Source organism: Arachis hypogaea, chromosome 12, assembly GCF_003086295.3.
Source record: "Arachis hypogaea cultivar Tifrunner chromosome 12, arahy.Tifrunner.gnm2.J5K5, whole genome shotgun sequence".
In the NCBI taxonomy this organism is placed as follows: domain Eukaryota; kingdom Viridiplantae; phylum Streptophyta; class Magnoliopsida; order Fabales; family Fabaceae; genus Arachis; species Arachis hypogaea.
The window spans coordinates 35,798,248-35,823,915 of NC_092047.1; the positions used below are offsets into that span (position 1 = coordinate 35,798,248).

The window sequence follows — 25,668 nt, forward strand, 5'->3', positions numbered from 1 at the left end:
TTTTATGAAATTCTTTACTGGCGAAAATCCTGACGTCACTCTTCCTCCAGGGTGAGCTATTTTTAATGCTGTTTTTCTTTCTGTTTTTGATTTTTCAGTTGTTTTTGTGACTTCACATGATCATTAACCTAAAGAAAACATAAAATAGCAATGGAAAATAAATAGATATAATTAAATAACATCAGGTTACCTCTCAATATAAGCGCTTCTTTAATGTCAATAGCTTGACAATGAGCTCTCATGGAGCCTCACAAATAATCAGAGCAGGGTTGGGGCTTCTCAACACTAAACTTAGAGTTTGGTTGTGGCCTCTCAACACCAAACTTAGAGTTTGGTTGTGGCCTCCCAACACCAAACTTAGAGTTTGAATGTGGGGGTTTTGTTTGACTCTGTATTGAGAGAAGCTTTTCATGCTTCCTCTCCATGGTGACAGAAGGAGAACCTTGAGTCTTGAATACAAGGTAGTCTTTATTCAACTTAAGGACCAACTCTTCTCTGTCAACATCAATCACAGCTTTTGCTGTGGCTAGGAAGGGTCTGCCAAGGATGATGGATTCATCCCCATCCTTCCCAGTGTCTAGGATTATGAAATCAGTAGGGGTGTAAAGGCCTTCAACCTTCACTAGCACGTCCTCCACTAGTCCATAAGCCTGTTTCATTGATTTGTCTGCCATCTCTAGTGAGATTCTTGCAGCTTGTACCTCAAAGATTCCCAGTTTTTCCATTATAGAGAGTGGCATGAGGTTTATCCCTGACCCCAGGTCACATAGAGCCTTTTCAAAGCTCATAGTGCCTAAGGTACAAGGTATGAAGAATTTTCTGGGATCCAGTTTCTTCTGAGGTAATGTCTGCCTCATTAATGCATTCAGTTCATTGGTGAACAAGGGGGGTTCATCCTCCCAAGTCTCAGTACCAAATAACTTGGCATTCAGCTTCATGATTGCTCCTAGATATTTAGCAACTTGCTCTTCAGTGATGTCTTCATCCTCTTCAGAGAAAGAATATTCATCAGAGCTCATGAATGGCAGAAGAAAGTTCAATGGAATCTCTATGATCTCTGTATGAGCCTCAAATTCCTTTGGTTCCTCAAAGGGAAATTCCTTTCTGTCCAGAGGACGTCCCATGAGGCTTTTCTCACTGGGACTCACGTCCTCCTCACTCTCTCCAGGTTCGGCCATGTTGGTCATGGTTATGGCCTTGCACTCTCTCTTGGGATTTTCTTCTATATTGCTTGGGAGAGTACTGGGAGGAGTTTCAGTAATCTTCTTACTCAGCTGGCCCACCTGTGCCTCCAAATTTCTAATGGAGGACCTTGTTTCATTCATGAAACTTAGTGTGGTCTTGGATAGATTAGAGACTATGGTTGCCAGGCTAGAATGGCTCTGTTCAGAATTATCTGTCTGTTGCTGAGAAGATGATGGAAAAGGCTTGTTATTGCTAAACCTATTTCTTCCACCATTATTATTGAAACCTTGTTGAGGCTTCTATTGGTCCTTCCATGAGAAATTTGGATGATTTCTCCATAAAGGATTATAGGTGTTTCCATAGGGTTCTCCCATGTAATTCACCTCTACCATTGTAGGGTTCTCAGGATCATAAGCTTCTTCTTCAGAAGATGCTTCTTTAGTACTGTTGGATGTAGCTTGCAATCCATTCAAACTCTGAGAAATCATATTGACTTGCTGAGTCAATATTTTGTTCTGAGCCAATATGACATTCAGAGTATCAATTTCAAGAACTCCCTTCTTCTGAGGCGTCCCATTGTTCACGGGACTCCTCTCAGAGGTGTACATGAACTGGTTATTTGTAACCATTTCAATGAGTTTCTGAGCTTCTTCAGGCATCTTCTTCAGATGAAGAGATCCATCAGCAGAGTTGTCCAATGACATCTTGGACAATTCAGACAGACCATCATAGAATATGCATATGATGCTCCATTCTGAAAGCATACCAGAAGGACACCTTCTGATCAATTGCTTGTATCTTTTCCAAGCTTCATAGAGGGATTCTCCTTCCTTCTGTCTGAAGGTTTGGACTTCCACTCTAAGCTTACTCAAGTTTTGAGGTGGAAAGAACTTTGTCAAGAAGGCATTGACCAACTTTTCCCAAAAGTTCAGGCTATCCTTAGGTTGTGAGTATAACCATGTCCTAGCTCTGTCTCTTACAGCAAAAGAAAAAAGCATAAATTTGTAGACCTCAGGGTCAACCCAATGAGTCTTAACAGTGTCACAGATTTACAAGAACTCAGCTAAAAACTGATGAGGATCTTCCAATGGAAGTCCATGATACTTGCAATTCTGCTGCATTAGAGAAACTAATGAGGCTTAAGCTCAAAGTTGTTTGCTCCAATTGCAGGAATTGAGATGCTCCTTCCACAGAAGTCAGAAGAGGGTGCAATAAAGTCACCAAACATCTTCCTTGCATCTCCACCATTGTTGTTGGGTTCGGCCATCTCTTCTTCTTTTTCAAAAAATTCTGTCAGGTCCTCTCCAATGTTGTGCTTTAGCTTCTCTTAGCTTCCTCTTTAGAGTCCTTTCAGGTTCCGGATCAGCTTCAACAAGAATGTTCTTATCCTTGCTCCTGCTCATATGAAAAAGAAGAGAATAGAAAAGAATAGAAATCCTCTATGTCATAGTATAGATATTCCTTTATGTGAGTAGAAGAATAGAAGAGTAGAATGAAGAAGAGAGAAGATGAAGAATTCGAACACAGAGACGGAGAGAGGGTTCGAATTATAGGAAGAAGAGAGGTGTTAGTAAATAAATAAATAAAATAGAAAGAGATGAGAGAGAGGGAGAGAATATTCGAATATTAAAATAAAATAAATAAAAAATATTTTTGTTTTTAATTTAATTATTAGTTAGAATTCGAAAATTAAGGGAAGAAATAAAATAAAATTTGAAAACTAAATAAATTAATAAATTAAGAAGATTTTTGAAAAGGTGGTTAGTGATTTTCGAAAATTGGAGAGAGAAAAGTAGTTAGGTGGTTTTGAAAAAGATATGATTGAAATGGTAAACTTTTAAAATCAAACAAAAAGTCAAGTAGTTAATTGAAAAAGATTTGAAAATCAATTTTGAAAAGATAAGAAGTTAGAAAAAATTTTGAAATTGATTTTGAAAAGGATATGATTGAAATCTTATTTTGAAAAAGATTTGAAAAGGAAATTAAAAAGATTTTATTTTGAAAATTAAAGTTGATTACTTGACTAACAAGAAACTAAAAGATATGATTTTAGAATTTAAAGATTGGTCCTTTCTTAATAGGCAAGTAACAACTTGAAAATTTTTTAATCAAAATATTAAATGTTAGTATTAATTTCGAAAATATGAAATAAAAGTAAGAAAAAGATTTTGAAAATTAATTTTGAAAATTTTCGAAAATATTAAGAAGGAAATTGAAAAAGATTTGATTTTTGAAAAAGTTTTGAAAAGATAGGATTTTTAAATTGAAAATTTTGACTTGACTAATAAGAAACAATTAAATTTTAAAATTTTATGACTAAATCATTTCAAATTTTCGAAATTTATGAGTGAAATAAGAGAAAGATATTTTTTTATTTTTGAATTTTTATGAGGAGAGAGAAAAACAAAAAAATGATGCAAAACACAAGAAATTAATATCAAAACTAATAATGCATGCAAGAACACTTTGAATGTCAAGATGAACACCAAGAACACTTTGAAGATCATGATGAACATCAAGAATTTATTTTTAAAAATTTTTAAGAAAAGAAAAACATGCAAGACACCAAACTTAAAAATTTTTAAACTTTAGACACTAATAATTCAAGAATGCATATGAAAAATAAGAAAAGACACCAAACAAGAAAATTTAAAGATCAAACAAAGAGAATCATCAAGAAAAACTTGAAGATCAATGAAGAACACCATGCATGAATTTTCGAAAATAAGAAAAATGCAATTGACACCAAATTTAAAATTTGACACTAGACTCAAACAAGAAAGAACAAGCAAGGAAGAACAAGCAAGTTGGCAACTTGGAAACCAAGTTGGCAACGTACAAGTGTGTGTGCAGGAAGGATGCATGTTGTTACTGGCGTGTCCAGCAACAACTTTGGCAACAACTTGGGCAGCAACGCCAGCAACCCTGGAGGGTGATACATTGCAAGTTGCCAACTTGAGAACCAAATTGGCAACACCAGGAAGCTACCAGAGGAGAAGGCTTGCACGTTGTTGCTGGCGTGTTTGCCAACAACTTGGGCAACAACGCCCATGCAAAATGGAGGAGAAGGCTTGCACGTTGTTGCTGGCGTGTTTGCCAACAACTTGGGCAACAACGCCCATGCAAAATGGAGGAGAAGAACTGGCGTTGTTGCTGGCGTGTTTGGCAACAGCTCCAGCAACAACTCCAGCAAAAATTGGCAGGCTGACCATGTCTTCTTCAATTGAGCATATCTTGAGATAGAAAACTCCAAATGAGGTGATTTCAGTGGCATTGGAAAGTAGACATCAAGAGCTTTCCAACCATATATCAGAGTATGAGATTTGAGTTCATTTGAAGACTCAAAAGCTGGCTTTATTTAGAGTCTCAGAGACTAAGGACGTTGTTGCTGGCGTGTTTTGCCAACAACTTGGGCTGGCAACGTCCAAGCACCAAGTTCCCAGCCCAGAAAATTCTTGGGCACGTTGCCAACGTGCATAAAGCTGGCGTGTTTGCCAGTAACGCCAGACCATTGGGCCAGAAGCGAGAAGAATGAGCTCTATTTCCTCTGTTTAGCAACACTTCCACCATTGAGCCAATATTCAACAAGGATAAAGCCCACATTGCTAACCCAATTGAAGATCTCCAAATGAGTCTTAGGACTAGTATAAATAGAGAAGGAGTTTGTACTTTGAAGGAGGATTATTTTTACTTTTACTTTTTAGACACTTTTACTATTACACTAGCATTTTTATTTTTTTTACTGCATCTCACCCGTCTTCTATTTTGTTTTTCTTGCAACTTTGAATTTCAGTTTTAAAGGAATACTTCTTCTTCTTCTTCTTGATTCTTCTCTACACTTAGTTTAATTTTCAACTTTTACATTTATTGTTGAATTTAGAGCTATGATTCACTAAACTCCACCTTCATTAGGGGGAGGAGCTATGTTTATTTGAATGGGTTGATAATTCTTCTTTTCCTTCTCAATTCAAGTGGTTCATCCAAGAGGAAACTCTTGTTCTTCAAAGATTCAACTACATTCGAGAGAAGGGTTGAATCTACATGAATTATATGGTAAACTTGAGAAAGGAGCCATGTAACTCAGTTTAGAGTTCATCCTTTCATGATTTCTTTGATCAATACACTTTGGGTTGGTATGTGAGATGTAACCTCCCTTAGTTGAGATCCTGGAAGTTGTGTGGCCTTGGATTAGAAATTGAACTTCACCTCTTCTCATGACCAATTAGATCACGAGAGTGGCAATTGATTGTGTTGAAGAGAAATTGAATTGCCAAGAGATTGGGATTCAATTATTCACAATCCGCCATGGATCTATACCCATGATTGAGAAGGAATTGAGTAACATCAATTCATGACAATTTATATCTCTGATCCCTAATGATCTCTCCGTCATTAATTCTCATCTCTTTTGTTCTTTAGTTCTTTGAATACCCACTACCCAATTCCCTTCTACATTCTTGCAATTTATCATTCTTACCATTTACATTTTGTTTCTCTATTTCTTGCAATTTACTCTTCTGCTCTTTAAAATTATGCAATCTTTACTTTCTTGCAATTTATCTTTAATGTCATTTAAGTTTCTTGAAATTTAAGTTTCAGTTATTCACTTTCATTTTCTTTCTTTATTCTAGTTCTTTAAATTCCTTGCCATTTAAATTTTTGCAATTATGTTCAAAAAATCACAAATCTCATGAAATTAAAACCATGTTTGCTTGACTAAATTCACCATTTAACTAAAGTTGCTTAATCTACCAATCTCCGTGGGATCGACCTCACTCTTAGTGAGTTTTATTACTTGATACGACCCGATATACTTGCCGGTTGCGCGTTTATAATATTTAAAATTTTCGCGTATCAATATTATATAGAATATAGTAAAATTAGGGATTTTAGGGTTTGGATAGTGTAGGAATTTTAATAAAACTAGAGGTTAGAGTAGTAATTGAAAACTAAATTCACCCCAATAAAATCATTTCAAGAACACTATTTGTTTATCAACTTACTAATTGATTTTCAAATAAGTACTCTAATTTAAAATTATAGATAATATAATTAATTTTTTTATTCATAAAAGTTAAATTCAAAACCTCCATATTTAAATTAAATTAATAAATTCTCCTTATTATTAAATTTTCAAAAAATTTGAATTCTTACACTTAAACTTATGAATCACAAAGAAATACTATATATAAACTTTACTAACACAAAATTAATTATAGGAATTAATAGGATACACACGTGCATAATAGAAAATATTAATAAAATTATATATTAACGTTAATATTATATTTATGGCTAACTATATTTGATTAAAAATTATATTATAATAATTGACAATCAATATAATTAGAATGATTGAAAATATTAATGATTGACAATTAATATAATTATGCATTAAATGCTGACTTTTATATAATTATAAAGAAGATATTTTTTTAAAATAAGTTGAAAAGAGAAAGGTATTAAGTATGCATACTAGTATTAAAACTCGTCACATCAGCATATTTGCTATTAAAATACTATTAATTGTAGAATAATAATGATAATAATAATGATATATTAGATAATAGATAGATAGTTCCTGTTAAATGTATCATTAGAAAAAAAAACCACAATTTTTGGCTTAAAAAATATTGTTTTCCATAAAGTAATTCTTTAATACTTTGTTTGGATGCAAGATAGAAAATGAGAGAAAAGAAAATGGAAGGAAAGAAAATGAGAAGAAAGAAAATGGAAAAAAAAGTTTATTTTTTTTGTGTTATTTGAATGAAGAGAAAATAAATTGAAAGAAAATAGGAGAAAATTTTTCTTTTGTTTGGATGGAAAGTGTTCGGTAGCTCAGATTCGAAGCAGGTTTGGTGATATGGAGTTCGAGAGTTAGTGGGGCTGGATGCCTGGCCTGGGTGAGCTCCGAAGGGCAGGTGAGAAAGACTCTTCCGAGCTTACGAGGAGCGGGGTACCATCTGCAAGGACTCCAACGCTCAAGTCAGGGACCGTATAAGAGGCGGCAGTTAGGGTAAGGTGAGTGACGTACCTGGGGGAGGGGTAGGGTCCTCCCCTTATATAGTCTGTACCACAGTTGGTCCCACATGAGCAGACCCTCTTTCCTGGAAGCTTCCCTTTCCAGCTGTCCAGGTTCATGCAAAAGGGGAGGTGATGTGCGGGTCACCTCTCGGGTCGGGCGCGGCTATCTATTGGGCCAGCTAACCATCTGGCCACGAGTTCTTAGTCTGTTGAGTTGGGTCGAACCAGAAAGAAAAATTATACCCAAGTAAAATTACATTAAATACCCTTACCTATATTATATATAAATTGTAACATATTAATGTATTCAAGTCATTTTTCTAATAAAAAAGTGATCCAAATTGTATTTCAAGATTTTAACATATTATCTTTGTTAACAATAATATTTTTTTGGAGTTATCATTTTTTATTGTCTTTTAAATGTCATAAATAAAAAGATGTATCATTGTTTTTTAAATATATACAAATAAATAATTTCATAAAAGAATAATAAATTTACTCATAGGCTACATCATTAATCTTTTTAATCATATTTAAAAAAAAAATTTCACTAAATCATCTTTACAAAATAAAATATTAACATCATAAGTGGCTAGCATTTCTTTCTTACTACATGCGACAAAAAATTATATACAATTTTTATAAACATATAACAAAACACTAAAAGAGTAACAATGATCAAGAATCTAGGAGAGTACTATTTTATCACTACACACCAATTTCAAAAAGGGTATTTCTTCATATTTAGAGTCATCAGTATACGCTTACTTTCAAAAAATCAATTTTACATAGCTTGAGCCATCTGTTCACATCTAATTCAAAAAAAAAAAGTTTTTTCCTAATTAAAGATATTAACACCAATCTGAACAAAATTTAAAAAATATAACCTTGTACAACTAAAATTACATGATAATTACGGGTACTCAAAAATTAATTTATACAGACAGATTTATAACTGAAGTAAAACTGTTCTATATATCTTAAAAAAATTGAACTAAAACTGTAATTTTTTTTTATAAAAACCAGTTTAATAAAAACCTGTGTAATAGTAGTATATATATTTTTCTCTAACTTAGTCAAAGATTTTTGCTTTGCTAACCTCAAAATCTAGCTTAATTAATGTCACACTTTACTATTTGACAACATCACTTTTGAGCTACTTAGCTTTAACAATAATAATAATTACAATAATATATAACTTGGTTACAAAATACATAGAACATTTCATACAAATAATCAGAAATAAAAAACTTTCATCTTGTGTAATAAGTCAACTTTCACTCAAATTTTTCATATAAGCTAGTACAGTCAAAGGCTTTTGCAACTCAAATATGAACGTTTAAGAATTCAATTTAAAAAATATAACCTCATACAACTAAACTTATGTGATAACCTTTAAAAACATGTTTAATAGTAACATATTTTTTTTTTAGCTTAGTAAAAAAATTTTTGTTTTTCTAATATCAAAATATAGCTTAGTTAACATCTCACTTTACTCTTCAACAAATCGCTTATGTTCTACTTAGCTTCAACAATAATAATAGTTATAATAATAATATAACTTGGTTATAAAATAAATAGAACATTTCATATCGATAATAAAAAACAATACTTGCATCTTGCGTAATAAGTCAACTTTCACTCAAATTTTTCATATAAGTTAGTATAGTTCAAGAATTTTGCAACTCAAACATAAATTTTTAAGAATTCAATTTCAAAAATATTACTTTGTACAACTAAAATTACATAATAACTAAGAGTAGTCAAAAAGTTAGTTTATGTATCTTAAAGATATAAACTCTTTCCACATAAATCAATTTCAAAAATGAAATTAAGCATATGTTTTTTTAATAAAATAAAATGATATGCCATTGATTTATGAGGTTGGGATCAATATGCTGTATCTAGATGACCTACCTGAAAGGAATACAGAATAAGTCTCGCAGTCTATTATTGCAATCCTAACGATGTGTGACAAATAGGAGTTTGCTTCTACTAGAGAGAGTATTGTTAAGACAGTTGTTACTAATTTTCATCTCCTTGATCTTCACATGGGTGATGTTCCTTTCAATTGTCTAATGTGATTTGTCTTAACGAATTTTTACCTATGAATTATGAATAGTCTCTGCATATTATTAGTTATGAATGCTTATAGTAGAAAGCCTAAAATTAATTAATGCGTTGATTTATTGCCAAAATTCAGTGATATCATGCTATTAAAAGTAATTAAAGACCAATCAAATTAAAAATTCTTTCTTTTTGGACCAAACATAAATTGGTGCAATGAAACACAAGATCAAAGATGTTTGGATGTTTGGGTAATAACGACAGACTCATTTAAAAGTAGAAAAGGATGAATAGGCTAATTTTTTCATAACAAAGATAAGAATCATCCATGCAATATAAAATCAAAACAATATTTTAATTGAAAAACAAAAGAAATTTACCAACTATGTGCAGTGATTTTTCCATTTTGTTTTGAGAGAAATTATGAAAACAACGAAAAAAAAGACTCACCTTTGTTGAGGATGCACGAATGAAGATCAGGTAGAGCTGTCACGACGATGAAGACGCTGTTGTGGCGCTATAAACGATGATGGGAAGCTATTGAGGATGACGGTGAAACGAGAACGTGTGTTTTTAAGTTTCAAACGAAGTGAATTAGGAATTTTGCTTTTTGCAACTAAAAGTATAAATTCGTACTTTACCCTTGTTTATCTTTTTTCACCAGTTTTCTTCGCAACCTTAAAGAAGAAAAATTTATATGGACTTCACATACGCTTTTTTATTTTCTACTCAATTTCATTTTTAATAAAAAAAAAATTCATTCATTTTCTTTCCTTTTAAACTTTTTGGATACAAACATTGAGTAAAAAATGATCTTCTAAAGATTACTTTCACAAGAGAATTGATTCTCTCAATTTTTTTTAACAATTGAAGGAATAAAGTGTGATCTCCCACCATTAATTTTATAAATAGAATTAAAAATAAATATGAAAAAAAATAATAAAAAATTAAAAATCATACTTTACACTCAATTTTTTAACAATTAAGAGGATCTATTTTTCTTCACAAGATACACCAACCATTGATCATTAATTTTATAAATAAAATTAAAAATAAATATAAAAAAATAAAAAAATTAAAAATCATATTTTATATTCAATTTTTTTTTTAACAATTAAGAGGATGAATTTCTCTTCACAAGATACACCAACCATTGTAATTCCTAATGTTTAACATATCACAGTCCACAGAAGCAAAATGGTGCACTTTAGGCAAATCTACGACGTTTTTTATTTTATTTACATTTATTTTATCCAAACAAAATATTTAGAAGCCAATATTTATCGCCGTAAAGTGTAATATCATGATATGTCGAATATGGTTAACACAAAAATCTGTTAGTACAGATTCAGGCCTTCAACTAATCAACTTGATTCAAAAGGACATTATTGTCATTTCATAGAGGTGACCTAAACTCGGTGAACGCCGTGAACTCCGTGAGCTACGCTGCTAGCAACATTAGTAATCGGAGATTTCGACACGTGTCACTCGCAAATCTCCAAGATCCTCTCCGCTTCGATATCCACCCTCCAGCACCCTGCTTTTGATTTCGTCCACGTCAGCATTCCCAACCCCCAATTCCCTATACCTACGTGGAAATATCTCTAACCACGTGCCGCTTCTCGAACATTCCACACCTTCCTTTCTTCCACGTCAGCAACCCATTCCGATATCTTCGTGTTTATTTCTTTTTTCTTTTTTCTTTTCCCCCTTCTCCCAAACAAACTAACGTCGGCGTTATCCCCTCTTCCCTAATACCACCGTGGTTTTCTTCAGATTGGGTCAAGCTTCTTTCACTCACCACTTTTAAAGTTTAAACCCGAAAACATTTTTTGCCCCTTTTCTTTCTTTTTAAAAAGTTATTTATCTCAATTCAATTGAAAGTTCTGGTTTTAACCATCATCGTTACTATTATTATTATTATTATTATTATTATTATTATTATTATTATGTAATTGATGTAATTGATTAGTTGATTAATAATAATAGTACTAATGTTTTCTGTAAATAATGATTTCCTTCTGGATCGAGCTTCGTAATGGCGATTAGTGAAGCTTCCCAGCTGGTAATCTTGCTTTTCCGTTTTATTTTGTTGGATTATTTTGATTAGGAATTAAAAAGTTATCTGTGGATGCAAAAAAATTAGCTGATTTATCTTCTTTGGCAGTGTGTGAGATTTATCTTCAGGAATAGGATGCATCGTTTCTGGTTTCGGATGTTCATGTTTAAGGAAAGATCTCTCTGGTGTTTACGGTTACATCTCTGACGTTACTTTTGGCGTGCTTAACCGGCTTGGATTCAATTTTTTAAGTAAACCCGAGTCAAATCACGGAACTTCTCTCAGTTAAGACTTCAGTGTTCTTCTTTAGCTTAGTTAGGGTTTGGAAGATACTTTGCGAATTGGAAAAAACTCATTTAGTTTTGTGTAAATCATTATTTATTGAAGAGAATTATATGAGGAAGGGCAGGGATATGTATGTAGTAGTAGTTTACATGATGCTAGGCTTAAGGTTGGTGTTATTGTGTCTGATATGATGCTCTGCTGTTGCAGGGTGAGAACTGAGAAGAGCTTAAAAGGTTTTTGTTTCGGGGCGCTATGGATATTTGTCCAGGCTGTGTGTGAATATAAAATCTTGCCAAATATATGTTATTGTAGTTTTTTATTTTTATTTTTTACTTTCATTAATTAATCTAGTGGTTTACAGTTGTGTTTGGGTTGGTTGGGTTTTGTGAGAACTATACGCTCCGTTTGCTGCACTTTTGGATGAGGACCAGTCATAATCGTTGCAAATTAGGGCCTTTTGGATGACAAGGGAAGTCCAGATGAGTGTTGATGGCGATGAGGAAGAGCTGAAAGAACTGAGCCAGCGCTTACGTGATGGGAAGAGGACGTTTCCCGATGGGGTTGCCAGTGAAGGACAAGGTTTACACGAGGATGATGGAGCAAAATGTAACGGAGTTGGTGAAGATGTTAAGGTTGGAGGACAGGGAGGGACCGTGGAATCCTCTTCCGTCCTGCAGCATGTGCCACAGCAACAGCCTCAAGGGGCAGTGATTTGTTGGGAGAGGTTTTTACATATAAGATCTCTTAAGGTCTTGCTTGTGGAGTATGATGACTCGACGCGCCATGTTGTTACTGCATTGCTACGCAATTGTAGCTATGAAGGTTGGTTGTTATCATGATCTTATTGAATACCTTACTTTTTTGGGTTAAGCTTGGACACTTTTCCTGCTGCTTCTGTTGAGAAGTACTGCATGCTTATCAAACTTAATTTTCCTTTATTCCGTTGATTTTCCATACGTTGTAATGCATGCAGAAAGTAGGGGTGTAAATTTTATTTCCCTTCTCTATGTGGTATATAGTGACTGTACATATAATATGCCAAATGTCTGACTTGATAATATCTGCATGTTACTCAAACCTATTCAAACTTAATATTGCACTTGGATGTCAGCTGGTAATTAGTTTTACTGGAGTCTGGGGATGCTTGCTTGTGGAATTCTTTTGGCTTCGGTCTGCATCTTTTCTTTTGTTCTACAGAGGAAAAAAGAAAGAAAAAGAGAAAGAAAAAAGAGGGGGGGGGGGTGCATCTGGTTAATTGTGCTGACTATTGCTTTGCTGTAGTTTGAGCTGGTTAAATATCTTACATGTGCTCAGCTATTTTGCAATTTCATAATCGACTCAGAAGATTAAGTTTGTTAGGGAAACAAAGTGTTAGGATGTGCGGGTGTGGATCTGTTATTTTTTTATCCTTTATAGTCATTCAGTAAGTAATAATAGGTTAGATTCACTGAATGTTATTGAATTTGTCATCAAATCAGATTTCTAATACTTTTCCCATTTCTTTTGAATATACCTGAAATCTTTATAATGGTTTATGTTATTTATCAAATGTAGTTATAATTGCCTTTCAGTATGGGAGTTCTACTAAACAGTTTCATCATGAAAATGGCATACACTGGCTGCCCCAATTCATTATGTTTGATCCTCCCATCCCACCCCACCCTCGGTCTCTTCTCTTCTCTTTTTTCTTTTATTTATATTTATTTATTTATTTTTTGGCTTCTTTATTTTTCTTCTCACCCAGATAATAAAAAAATTTAACTTGGCTGATCCTCCAATAATCTGTTATTAATCTTTGGGAGTAGCTCCTTGAGAAGGGAAATTATTAAGAATAGTTTATTTTGAGATATGTCATCATGTGCCATGATTGTTGTCGACAGTCGACCATTAGTGGCTTGATGGGTTTAAATAAAGAATTTTAACATTCAACTTGCCCTTTTGTGTACTCCCTAGAAACCATTTAATCAAAGAAGAAAAGGGAAGTTAATTTTCTTGTAGTATTCTTGTTAAATTCGTCTTTAACTCCTACTGCAAAGCAAGGTTGATTTGCTGAACCAGAAGATAGTGCTCAGACTGAATTTGGTTAAGGAATCAAGTATGGTGTAGGGAACAAGATAGTACCCAGAGAAGAAGTATATCCTTTGAAGCATGAAAGGTTCGTAACTTCCAAGGAAAGTTAACTACATGAAACAAAGTTTAAATAAATATCTGAGGCAAAATCTGTATTGGCCAGCTTGTATATAATGAAAATGAATGCTTGCAATATTCAGAGTTTCCATCATGACTAGTGTGGGATGAGGAGGCCAGTGGTATTTAGCATGCGGGATGTCAGTTCTGTTGTCATGTTATGGAAAATCAAGTCCCAAAAGGGTGGAAAGATTACTCCCCCCCCCCCCCCTTCTTCTTCTTTCAGTTATTATTATTATTATTATTATTATTATTATTATTATTATATAAAACCCTCAACTGGTGGTTATATCTCAACAATTAGCAGTTATGTTTCAATGATTTCATGGTATTGCTGATTAGATTATTCGATAATTGTCCCTTCTTTTACATCTGTTATAAATTTATAATTCAATGAGTAAAGATACAGATGCTAGTTGCAGTGTAAGAAATTGTATATATAGTGACCATGCAAAGGCATCATGCAAGCTAAAGGGTTGATAACAAGTCTCTCTAAATGACCGATATACTTGTCATGTCCAAGAATAAAATTGACTGCATAGTTCAATTTTACTACAGCTTGGTTTTAGTTTGTCAAGTTTGAAAGTAATGTATGCCTTTGCATATTAGGTTGTGAGGGAACAACTTGTCAACCAAATGGCAGGAATATGCCTGCTATTGAAAAGTATTGGTAAAAATTTTACATTTTATGCAGTTAGACATGTTCTTTTATTAATGGTCAGAATTTATAAAAAGGATCTAATACCAAAAAGGAAGAGACATCATTAGAAAAACATTGGAGTGAGATGGATTAGAAGGGATGTGGGCTGCTGGAAAAGAAAATTAGTGGCAGTAGACAGAGCAAGAAGAGTGGAGAGTGTGGAAGAGATGGACTTGACATCAAGAAGGAAACCCTATGCTTCGCTTTCAGTTCAAATTACCGGGCTAAGTTATCCTCAACCCTGTTTGTTATTCATTAAAAGGAAAAAATATAAAAAAATAGTGATAGCATCAGTTCTATATGAGCCATGAAAAGCTGCAACACGCACACCTGACAACTTCCATGGCAAAGTTTGATGTGATGCTGCTGCCTCTGACATGCTCACAGAATGTGTGACACCACATCAGTTTGAAAAGTCACTATTGACCACTGTCTACTGAAGTTTCTAGATTTTTTTGTTTCTTACTAGATTGATCTGTTAATTGGCTCACTTTTACTGGTTTGGTTAGGTGGCTTGCCTTGTGATTGTATGATCATGTAGAAACATAGTTCATGTTTTAAATGTTTTCTCTGATCCAAGGTGGTCTGTAATATTTTAAATTGGGATGGGCTATAATTGTAAACTAAAAATAACAGAGGAAGTAGTTGGTGATTGTTTGCAGCCGAAAAGTTGTGTTTTGAACATCTTATATTTTAACTCTATGAGCAAATACATTGTTCATGGCATCAAAGTAATCACATAAGTGTTATTTGATAGTATTTGTTCTATAGTGTAATTTTACATAATAAAAACAATATATTTTCATAGAAGCAGGTGTATTGTTTTATGGAAAATCTCATGTGTTTAATTTTCCAGTTATTGAAGCCGCAAATGGATTGCAAGCTTGGAAGATTTTGGAGAATTTAACCAATCATGTTGACCTTGTTTTAACTGAAGTAGCAATGCCTGGCTTATCCGGCATTGGTCTCTTATGCAAGATTATGAGCCACAAGACACGGAAAAACATTCCAGTAATTAGTAAGTTTTCCGAAGTTCCCGTTTTGTTGTAATTATGAGTTATCTACATGTTTAGTTTAAAGCATTTTAACTTCCTCATTACATTCTCCATAAGAAATACTCTTCTCTACCGCCTTTAATGGGATTTCTGTGCAGTGATGTCATCTCGTGACTCTATGGGTTTAGTCTTCAAGTGTTTGTCAAAGGGTGCTGTTGACTTCCTAGTCAAACCCGTAAGGAAGAATGAGCTTAAAAACCTTTGGCAGCATGTTTGGAGGAGATGCCATAGTGTAAGTTGACTCAGTTTCCTCTTTTTATGTTATATTTTCTGTTTCTTTTCTGACCAATGTACTGTGATGCATTGCTGTTACCTTTTTCTAGTCCATAAAGTCCAGTGATGACAAGATAATTTAGCTGTCTATTGAACTACTTTTATTTCCTTCTCAAAAGCAGAGAGGATTTTGCTGAATGTAACGACATGTTCCCATATGCTTAATATAATTTGTTTGATATTGGATTGGGATTCAACTTTAAAGTACTTTGTTGATTGACTCTATTTTTTAAGTTGACCCACCTAGTGGGACAAGGCTTTGTTGTTGTTTTGTTGATTGACGCTATTTCTTCGTTTTCTTCCCTCAGTCCAGTGGCAGTGGCAGTGAAAGTGGCACACAAACCCAGAAGTCAGTAAAATCAAAGAGTCTTGAGAAATCTGATAATAATTCTGGAAGCAACGATGAAGATGATAATGGAAGTATAGGCCTGAATAATGGGGATGGAAGTGACAATGGCAGTGGCACTCAGGTATAACTTTTCCCCCTTGATCTTTTGTTGGAACCATTCTCATGCGTGCATGTTTGCTCTTCTGTTTGCAATTCCATTTCGATTCACTTGTAATTGAAAATGTATAATTGACTTCGTCTATGGTGTTGTATGAAACACATTCAAATTATCTACCTATAATTTCCCGTCCCAGTATCCACTTTTAATTGTAATATTGCTTAGCATGATATTGCTGGAAATATCTCTAAGTAATTGCATGGGGATAATAAGAATCAGAGGAAATAATTGCTGAAATGGCTTAATTAAGTTTTTGATCCTTATAAAATTCTTACTTTTTGGTTTTAGTCCAAAAAAGTTTGAATGTTGTCTATTTTAGTCTCTTTGTTAGTTACTTCCGATGAGTCTTGAGTATCAATTTGCTGGGTGCTGAATCACTCAACGGATGTGTGTCTTCTCTTTCGTCTTAAAAGAATACCATCCTTTGTGATCACTTTGCTGAGTTCCTTAAAAAATGAAATACAAAGATTAAAAGTTTTATTTTAGTCCATGCAAGATAAGTGAATCACCCTACTAGTCATTCAATGGTTTTTAACAAGATATGCCCTTTAAGATGAAAATGTTGCCACTGATATCTCCTGTAACATGTTGATTGCTTCCCTGGACTGTTGAATGCTGCATAGACATCACATTAGTTCCCCAGTCCGAATATCATGTCTCAGTAAACTTTTCAAAGATGAATAATATTAATATCAACATATTATGATAGCATTGTTGCCAGAGACAAGATCGAAATTGATTTGCTGTTAAGAGTAATTAATGGGTACTATTGTGGCACTATCTAAGTGGCTGCAGTATGAGATATTGCCAACATTTGCTATTGCAGTTGTCATGGCTGCAATTTGAAATGGGTCGTGGTTATTCTAGCATCATTGCAGTTGCAACTGGAGGGGATGTGGCATTGAATTGTTGAGCCTTCTTTGAAACCATTTCTTTTAATTTTTCCAAGTTGAATTTCATTTTGGCCTCGCTTAGATTGAAACTTTATGGCCTTCATTAATGTATTAAGTTTTTATTTATTGCCCGCTTATTTAAACTGGTGAATATCTGGGTTGTCTCTACACATAAACAGATACAATTTCTCTTGTAAATGTGTATTTTCCCTTGGAGCATTTGTTGCTCCAAAACTCTTTCTCCTCCTTTTGTAGTCGAGTAATAACAAAGCTTTTGCCCTTTTTTTTTTGGGGGGTGGGGGGGGGGGGGGACTATATTGTCACTCTTCATATGTTAGAAAAAATGATCTCTGAGGAATGGTTTCCATATTGACTTGTATTTAATGATGTCTCTTTTTTTCCCTTTTTTACCTTTTTTCAGAAGTAGAATTTCAATACCAATCAAAACAGGGCTTGCTGTTTTCTACATCATATTACAACAGTTCATATCTAATATATTGTCCTATTACTTTGAATATCTATTTTCTAGCTTCTTCCTTTCCTACCTAGAATCAAAATATAAACATTTTTCTGCTCTCAGACTAGCATGCAATGCAGTTATTTCTAATATTTGGAGAAATAGGAGCCTCCTTCTCATGTCATTATTATCAATGCACCACATATTTTGTAAAAATGATAGTTTAGGAGCAAAGACCACCGCAAGCTTCCATTTAAATTTATGAAATTCAAAATCAACTAATCGTAGTCATATCAAATTCTGAATTGTGTATTTGCAAAAGAAGTTTGGATGCGTATAGAGATTGTATTCTACTTATTTGGTAACCAAATGTTACTAGCCAATGTCATCTTTTTCTCCTTTTGCAGAGCTCCTGGACCAAACAAGCTGTAGAAGTTGATAGTCCCAAACCAGTTTCCCGCTGGGATCAAATAGCTGAGTGCCCTGATAGCACATGTGCTCAGGTTGTCCACTCCAATGCTGAAATATGTGGAATAAAGATGGTTCCTCCATCTACAAAGGAGGGTCAAGAACAAAATGAACGTCTTAGTAAGACAAGTTTTATCTTCTTGTTACTGCAGTCACTAGTTCCTCCATCGCACTGTTTGCGTGTGATGCTTGTCGTAGTGATATGTTGTGTTTATTGAAGCTTTTCATAGTATTAAAAAGCGGAGAACTGCTTTCATATGATTAGTTAGTCCTATGTAGTGAATACCACGACTGTGCTTGGATGATTGCAAAATTGCACACATACACACATTGTTTGCGTGTGATGCTTGTGATAGTGATATGTTGTGTTTATTGAAGCTTTTCATAGTATTAGAACTGCTTTCATATGATTAGTTAGTCCTATGTAGTGAATGCCCGACTGTGCTTGGATGATTGCAAAATTGCTCCTATCTGTTCAATTTCTTTTGTTCGAAAAATGCTTTAGATGCCGTGTCACTGTTGATGCTTTGAGGGTTCATCTCTTTTTCAAATAAAAAGTTTATGCTGTTATGTTTCCCGTTCCTTTTGCGCATCACACACTGCTGATTCCATTATCTTAATGTGAAGCTAGCTAATTCGTATATGCGGTTATGTAATTTGATGCATATCCATGTATTTACAAGTATCTTTCTTTGCATATCCAGTCAAAGCTGCAGGTTCAAAACATAGCAATACAATTGATGTAGGGCCCTCAAAATTCAATGATCAAAGTAATAGAGGACAGCAGGATAATTGTGGGAATCAATCCAACAACCCTAGCTGCAAAGGTCCTTCACTGTCTGATGCCATCACTAGCACTTCTGGATCTCAGATGCATACAGCAGAATTTGAAGCCAAAGATAGAAGACCCATGTCCTTAGACATTGAAAATAAATGCACTATTGATGCTAAGGACTTACCATCTCTTGAGCTTAGTTTAAAGAGGCTTAGAGGAGTTAAAGATGCTGGCATTACAATTCAGGATGAACGGAATGTTTTAAGACGTTCTGACCTTTCTGCCTTCTCAAGGTATATGATGATTGGTATTTGTTATGTATTTATGTTCTTAAGATGGAGGAGTGTACAGTTTTTATGAAGTTTTTTGCTTCAGGTACAATGCAGCCTCTAACACTAAGAAGTCGCCCACTAGATATGCTGGAAGCAATTCTCCACATGATAATAGCCTAGAAGTTACAAAGAGGGATTCATCTCGTGACATTCAGTCACATTCTAGTGGCAATCCTCCTAATCAAAATTCAAATGGTGCGAGCAATAACAATGATATGGGTTCTACTACTAATAATGCTTTTACAAAATCTGCAGTCATAAGTGAGCCAGCAGTGGCATCAACAACAAAATGTTTGTACCAATCATCTGCTTTCCAGCCTGTAAAGAGCAACCTTAAGTGTACCTCCCAAACAGTTGTTTTACATAATACTGAAGATCCAACAGCAACAATGCTGGTACCACCTAGGGTAGACACTCACAAGGATTTGACAACTAAGGACTTCCATCACCATTATGAAAACCAGAACATCATTGCTAACAACATGAAGCACCAGCTTCAACCTGATCATGATGCTGAATCATCAAAGAAATTAGCTGCTGCTGCTGCTCCACATTGTGGTTCTTCAAACGCAGTTGAAGTGCTAGTTGAAGGTAATATTGGAAATTTTAGTCTCAACAGAAGTGCTTCAGGCAGCAACAATGGGAGCAATGGACAAAATGGAAGCAGCACAGCAGTTGATGCTGGAGGGACAAACATAGAAAGCAGCAATCCACTTGCTGGGAATAGTGGAAGTGGTGATGCTAGTGGGAGTGGAAGTGCCAACAAGGTAGATCAAAAGAAGAGTTCTCATAGGCAAGCAGCCTTAACTAAGTTTCGTCAGAAAAGGAATCAGAGAAATGAGAGATCCTTTCATAAAAAGGTAATTGACCATTGAGGAGTTATTCCTGATAATCATATTGATCTTTTGCTTTGTTGCCTTAATTTTATTTTTCACCACTCTTCCATGCATCTCTATTTTCATTACTCACCCTGCTCTATTGAAGTTTAACTTCTTTGCTAAGTTATTTCCCTGAACTTGTGTGTTTAATCTAAACGGTTGATGGAGGAAAGAATAAAAATTTCATGTTTATGCCTTATGCAAGCCTAAGCTAGCTATGCTAAATTTCAGATTCTCCGGAGTTCATAAAATTTTTGGTTTTTTGCTGCATCTCTTAATTATAGGGTGGTTGTTGAGTAACCTACTTAAATGGAGAGTATGGATAGGTTAGAACTTCTGTAGATTCTGTATTGAATGCTTCTTCCAGGTGTTTTTGCAATAATATGCACATCGGTTGCTTAGATAAAAGGGTTACGTTGGATTATTACACTTTTTAAAATCAACTTCTCTCCCTATTTTACTTCCTATTTTTATTTTCTTTAATCTGCTCCTGATTTCAGCAAGGGTGTGTTTATTTAGAGGGTAAAAGTAAGGGTTAAATTTCTTGTATGAGCATTGTTGGCATAATTACAAATTGAGCTCATACATGAAATTTTACCGGCAGACCAAACACCTTACAGTTATAGCCAGTATTAACTTCAAGAGTTTAGTTAAATCGCAGTTGTATGCAAAACACAGTGAGGACTACTAAATAAGACACAGGGAAAAGAGGATAGGACCAAAAATACAATTAAACACTACATGATTCTGAATTCTGAAATCAAATAAAGAATCTTATTCAACCGATTTATTGGAATAAAAATGCGATATATAAAAATTTCATGATTCACACTCCCTTAACAGGATTCCTATTGCTGCTTCTGCTAGTTTGTATATGACACTGAATGTAACAGACTCACAGATGGCGATGAAATCATAAGAAACTGTAATTAGATGTTTGGTTAGTGATTAGCTTGTTAGACTACGAATGTGATGCTTCTTGTTCTGTAATATTATTATATGAAGTCAAGCAAAAAATAAAAAATATCTGAAAAAATTAGGGATTTGACTCTATCATGCACAAGTAGGTTAAGGGGGAAACTAAAGTGGGTCGCATACACAACGCAAGTTCATCATCCAAGTGTGTTTAAGCCATTAGATATTTGGTTGGTGATCAGGAGGTTAGACTGGGAATGTGATGGTCATTGTTATGTAATATTATATGAAGTCAAACACAACTAAAAATGTCTTTAGAAATGAGCAATTTGCCTCTGCTATCATGCATAATTCAAGTTTATTATCCAAGTGTGTTTAAACACTCGATTTCTTATTTTACCAATTCGTGTACTTTTAAGAGGGGGCATATGCATAGAGATCATGCATTACCGTAGTTGAAGTATGAAAGTGCAATTTGATTTCTCACATCCGGTGATTACTTTCTGGTTTTTAGATTTGGTTTCACTCTTTCATTAGTTGATGACTAATAAATGATTGTTGATTGACTTGGTATCAGTAAATTTTTGTGTTATGGAAGTGTCTCTTGTGAACCAATAAATGATTGTTGATGGGCTTGGTATCGGAGTGAATTTTTTATGTTATGAAAGTCTCTCGTGGCTCCCCGTTGCTTCTAGAAAGCTAACTTAGTAGTGTTTGAATTTCAGGTTCGATATCAAAGCAGAAAGAAATTAGCTGAACAGCGACCGCGATTCCGTGGCCAATTCATACGGCAGTCGTCTAGTGAAACTGCAAGTGATGCAACAGAAAAGTGACACGGAATTTGCCAGTACGCTGTGTGATGGGGATATGGTAGAGAAAGGGTCAAAGAGCCGTCATGTAGAAATTTGGGGAATTGTTCGGTTTCTTGGGTGTATTTGTTGTGTTAATGTACAACGGACTGTTTAATTTATGCCAACTTGTTCATTTGAAACCTGAATCAATTTATGTTGTGGAGAAACATTGTTATTATGCTTGGAAAAATTCACATTCAGCGACCGTATAATCTAATGCGTTCTCATTGATATTGTGCTGCATTATCAGATTTATGAAGTGGCTGCATTTGCAGGTGTTGGGTGTGTTGATGCTTGATGTCGGCTAATAAGTCCCATCTTGGATAAAATAAACCTGTTAAAGCAGCTTTCAACTATGAAGATTATGATGCATACACGTGTATAAGTTAGTGAAGTCTATGGTGTTTATAGTTATGGTGATTGTTATTAAAATTAGAGTAAAGGACCAATTGGTTCTTGATCTGTTTTTTTTTTTCTACGGATATTTTCGTCTTTTAAGAAATGGAAAATTTGACCTCTGCAAAATGTAGATATATTAACTCTTCCGTTGAATTCAGTCCGTTGGATCTATTGGGAAAATTCTGACGGGAAAATTCTGACGTGGCAAATGTGGAACTGATATGTCCGTTACAGGAGTTCACGTGGCTCTGAGCTTTTGGAAACTGGACATATAAGTCCCTAGATACAAAAATGACGCCGTTTCACTACCTCCCCTCTAATCACAGTTTAATCCCCTTATACAATACCCAGAAGACCCATACTTTAGTTAGAGAATTACTTAAAACCCTAAGTAATAGACGATCAAACTCCCTCTTCTGTATTTCTCCCTCCAAAACTTACAACACGTAGAAGAGCAATCGGTGCGGGGTTGAAGCTGGTGTCAGAGCTAAGAAGAAGGTTGCGCCGAGGTCGTGGTTGTTGTCTTCGTCAGAAGGTAAGATCGCCTTGCTTAGCGATGAAGGCATTGTTTGTGCATGTTTACAGTGTGGGTAACAATGGTGGAGTAAAATTTGAAAAAGTGTATAAAACGTCCTGTGTAGAATTAGAGGGAGGGATTGTGTTAGGGCAATGGTGTTTCTTTCATAATTTGTGTTTCTATTTTTTTGAATTTAATCATAGTTGTTCATGGATTAATTTTAGATGGTTGATGTTTTTGTGGTGCCGGTATTTCACCATGAAGGCAACTTTGTCAGAGCAAGTGATGGATTCCTGGTTTATCAGAATGAAAAGGAAGAGAGGTTCCCTGAGATGGACATGGACTTTGTGAATTTCGGAGACCTTGTGACGTTATTTAAGGGCTTGGGATACCTGTCATACAAGGCAGTATACTGGTATGATCCATCAAGCGCTGACATTGAATCCAAACTGAACATATTAACTGGAGATGCAGGGATCAATGCATGCAAGAGAACATAATGAAGAATCCACAGAAATCTGAGTTTCATCTATACTTTGACCACCCTGTTAATGATCCCGAGGTTGTTGATGATGCTATCTAGGACAAAGATACTGCAGTGGAGGTTGATGAAATTGTAGAGGGACTGAATACATCCTCTTCATCTGATGACGGGTACGAGAGCACGGAAGACGTGTTGTATAAACCTCCACCAGCTGGAGTTGAGAGTGACAGTACTGAAACTGACAGCAATGGCGGAGTTGCTGCTGGCAAGAGAAAACGATGTGTGAAGGATAAAAGGAAGGTAGTGACTCCAAAGAAGTCAGTTGCAAATAAGCAAGGGTTAAAGAAAAAAAATCTAAGCAAGGAAAGAGGAAGATGCAATTTGGGACGAGGGTTAACGAAAGAGGAGAAGGTAGTGGGAACGAAAATGCTAGAACACGTGGTGAAGTTGGGGATGAGGGGCGTGATGTGCAGCCCGATGATGTAGTGGGTGGTGGGTTTTATGTCACTGAAGTCCCAACAGAACCAAAGGAAATCATGTTTGAGTATGAGTCTGAGGACTTGCACACTCCCATATCATCCGAGGATGAAGGCGGAGGTAATAGTTTTCCTGAATTTGATGATGATTATGCTCATGGTGAGGGCAGGTTTGAGTTATGAACTAGGTTTGCGACTATTGATAGGTTTAAGGAGGTGGTAAAAGATTCTTTCATTGCTGAGGGGTGGGAACTGAAGTGGATAAAAAATGACAAGGAGAGAGTCAGAGTGGGGTGCGGGGACGACGAGTGTCCTTTCTTGGTTTATTTGTCATACAACAAAACTTTGCAGTGTTATCAAGTCAAGACCTACCATCCAGAACACACTTGTGCAAGAGATTTGGGCAGTAATGCAGCTGATCAGCACTGGATTAGCAAGAAAATTGAGAAGCGATGTCAACCCAACCACACATGAACACAAAGGCGGCAACCAAATTTCTTAAAGAGGAATTTTCCTTATGTCCCCAACCTAAGATGATTTACAGAGCAATAAAGGAGGCCAGGGACAAGATCATTGGAAACAAAAGGGAATAATACAAGAGGACGAGGGATTATTGTGAGCAAATTCTGAGTAGCAATCCAGGTTCGTCAGCCAGGCTGGAGCTCATGACAATTCCAAAGGCTCCTCCTATTTTTGATAAACTATACATTTGCTTAGATGCTTGTAAGCAAGGCTTCAAAGATGTATGCCAGCCTTTGTTGCATTTGGATGGTTGCTTTCTGAAAACATATTATGGTGGTTGGCTTCTAGCAGCAGTTGCCCATGATACAAACAACCAGTTTTATGTTGTTGCATATGGGGTTGTTAGGGTTGAAACCAAGGATGCCTAGAAGTGGTTCCTGACCAATCTTCAAGGGGACATAGGAGATGACACAAACCATGGTTGGAACTTCATATCGGACCAACAGAAGGTAAATTAATTGATGGTTATGAATGCATTTAACTGCAAATGTGATAACTTTGGTCTAGATTTTCATTCCTTAGTGAAAATGTTGCCTACCACTGTTCAATGCAGGGTTTGATGCCTGCGCTCAAGGAGGTCATGCCACATGCAAAGCTCTGCAATTGCTTCATGAACATGTGAAAAAATTTCATAAACCGCTTCAAGGACTTGTACATTAGAGAGGTTGTATGGGAGTGTGCTAGATGCACGACTGTTGCTGAATTTAAGGAATGCATGGAGAAGTTGAAGACAGTTAACCTAGGTGCTTGGGAATACCTCAACAAATTTGATCCAGAGACATGGGTAAAGGCTTACTTCTTCCATGGACCAAAAGTACATATCCTCACAAATAACATGTGCGAGGTATTTAATGCTAAGATCGTAAACTATCGCTGCAAGCCTATCCTAACCATGTGTGAAGAGATCAGGTGTTACCTGATGAGGAGAATGGTGAATCATAAGCGTGTATTAGACAATCACTCTGGGAAGCTAGCACCAGTTCAGGAAAAGAGATTAGAGAGGTTATTAAATATTAGCACTAAGTGGACGGCTGAATGGGTTGGTGACAATGAACGAAAGAGGTTTGAGATGAGCCGCAAAGCAACCAAGGTAGATGTAGACCTTATTAAGTACACTTGCTCATGCAACAGATGGCAACTGACTGATACTTTCTATTCTCACTTGAGGTCTTTGTTTTGTGATGTTGTAGTGACTGTCCTTTATTGTTTTCCATACCATAACTTACCTGTACTGCATTACCTCAGGCATGCCCTGCATACATGCACTTGCTGCCATTAGGAAGAGACGTGACACACCCCAGGACTATGTTCACCCTTGGCTGTGCATGGAGTCAATCAGGAGGACATACGCGCACTGCAT

At 35.3% G+C, this 25,668-nt stretch overlaps 1 protein-coding gene across 10 annotated transcripts; it reads left to right on the plus strand.

The window, feature by feature from the left end:
• Positions 1-10,827: 10,827 nt before the first annotated feature.
• On the plus strand, positions 10,828-22,141 carry LOC112727304 (two-component response regulator-like PRR37). 10 transcript variants are annotated; one of them, XM_072209168.1, is made up of 12 exons: positions 10,891-11,341; positions 11,444-11,619; positions 11,982-12,442; positions 13,192-13,286; positions 13,661-13,775; positions 15,364-15,525; positions 15,661-15,794; positions 16,144-16,305; positions 18,099-18,279; positions 18,864-19,227; positions 19,310-20,126; positions 21,785-22,141. In XM_072209168.1, exons 5-12 carry the CDS (start codon positions 13,769-13,771, stop codon positions 21,890-21,892), a joined length of 1,935 nt encoding a protein of 644 aa, XP_072065269.1. In that variant the 5' UTR covers positions 10,891-11,341; positions 11,444-11,619; positions 11,982-12,442; positions 13,192-13,286; positions 13,661-13,768; the 3' UTR covers positions 21,893-22,141. The 10 variants fall into 10 exon arrangements, with proteins under 10 accessions (XP_025632773.1, XP_072065269.1, XP_072065266.1 ...); XM_072209167.1 differs by having other exon boundaries at positions 10,940-11,341; positions 11,828-12,442; XM_072209166.1 differs by lacking the exon at positions 13,661-13,775 and adding an exon at positions 11,828-11,891 and having other exon boundaries at positions 10,948-11,341.
• Positions 22,142-25,668: the final 3,527 nt, after the last annotated feature.

What these genes read in the sequence shown, in the direction of transcription:
- LOC112727304 (XM_025776988.3), top strand. Translation starts at nt 12,082, where the DNA reads ATGACAAGGGAAGTCCAGATGAGTGTTGATGGCGATGAGGAAGAGCTG. An exon ending in ACGCAATTGTAGCTATGAAG is followed by an intron (nt 12,443 to 15,363) that starts GTTGGTTGTTAT and finishes TTAATTTTCCAG; the next exon opens with TTATTGAAGCCGCAAATGGA. An exon ending in GACCTTTCTGCCTTCTCAAG is followed by an intron (nt 19,228 to 19,309) that starts GTATATGATGAT and finishes TTTTTGCTTCAG; the next exon opens with GTACAATGCAGCCTCTAACA.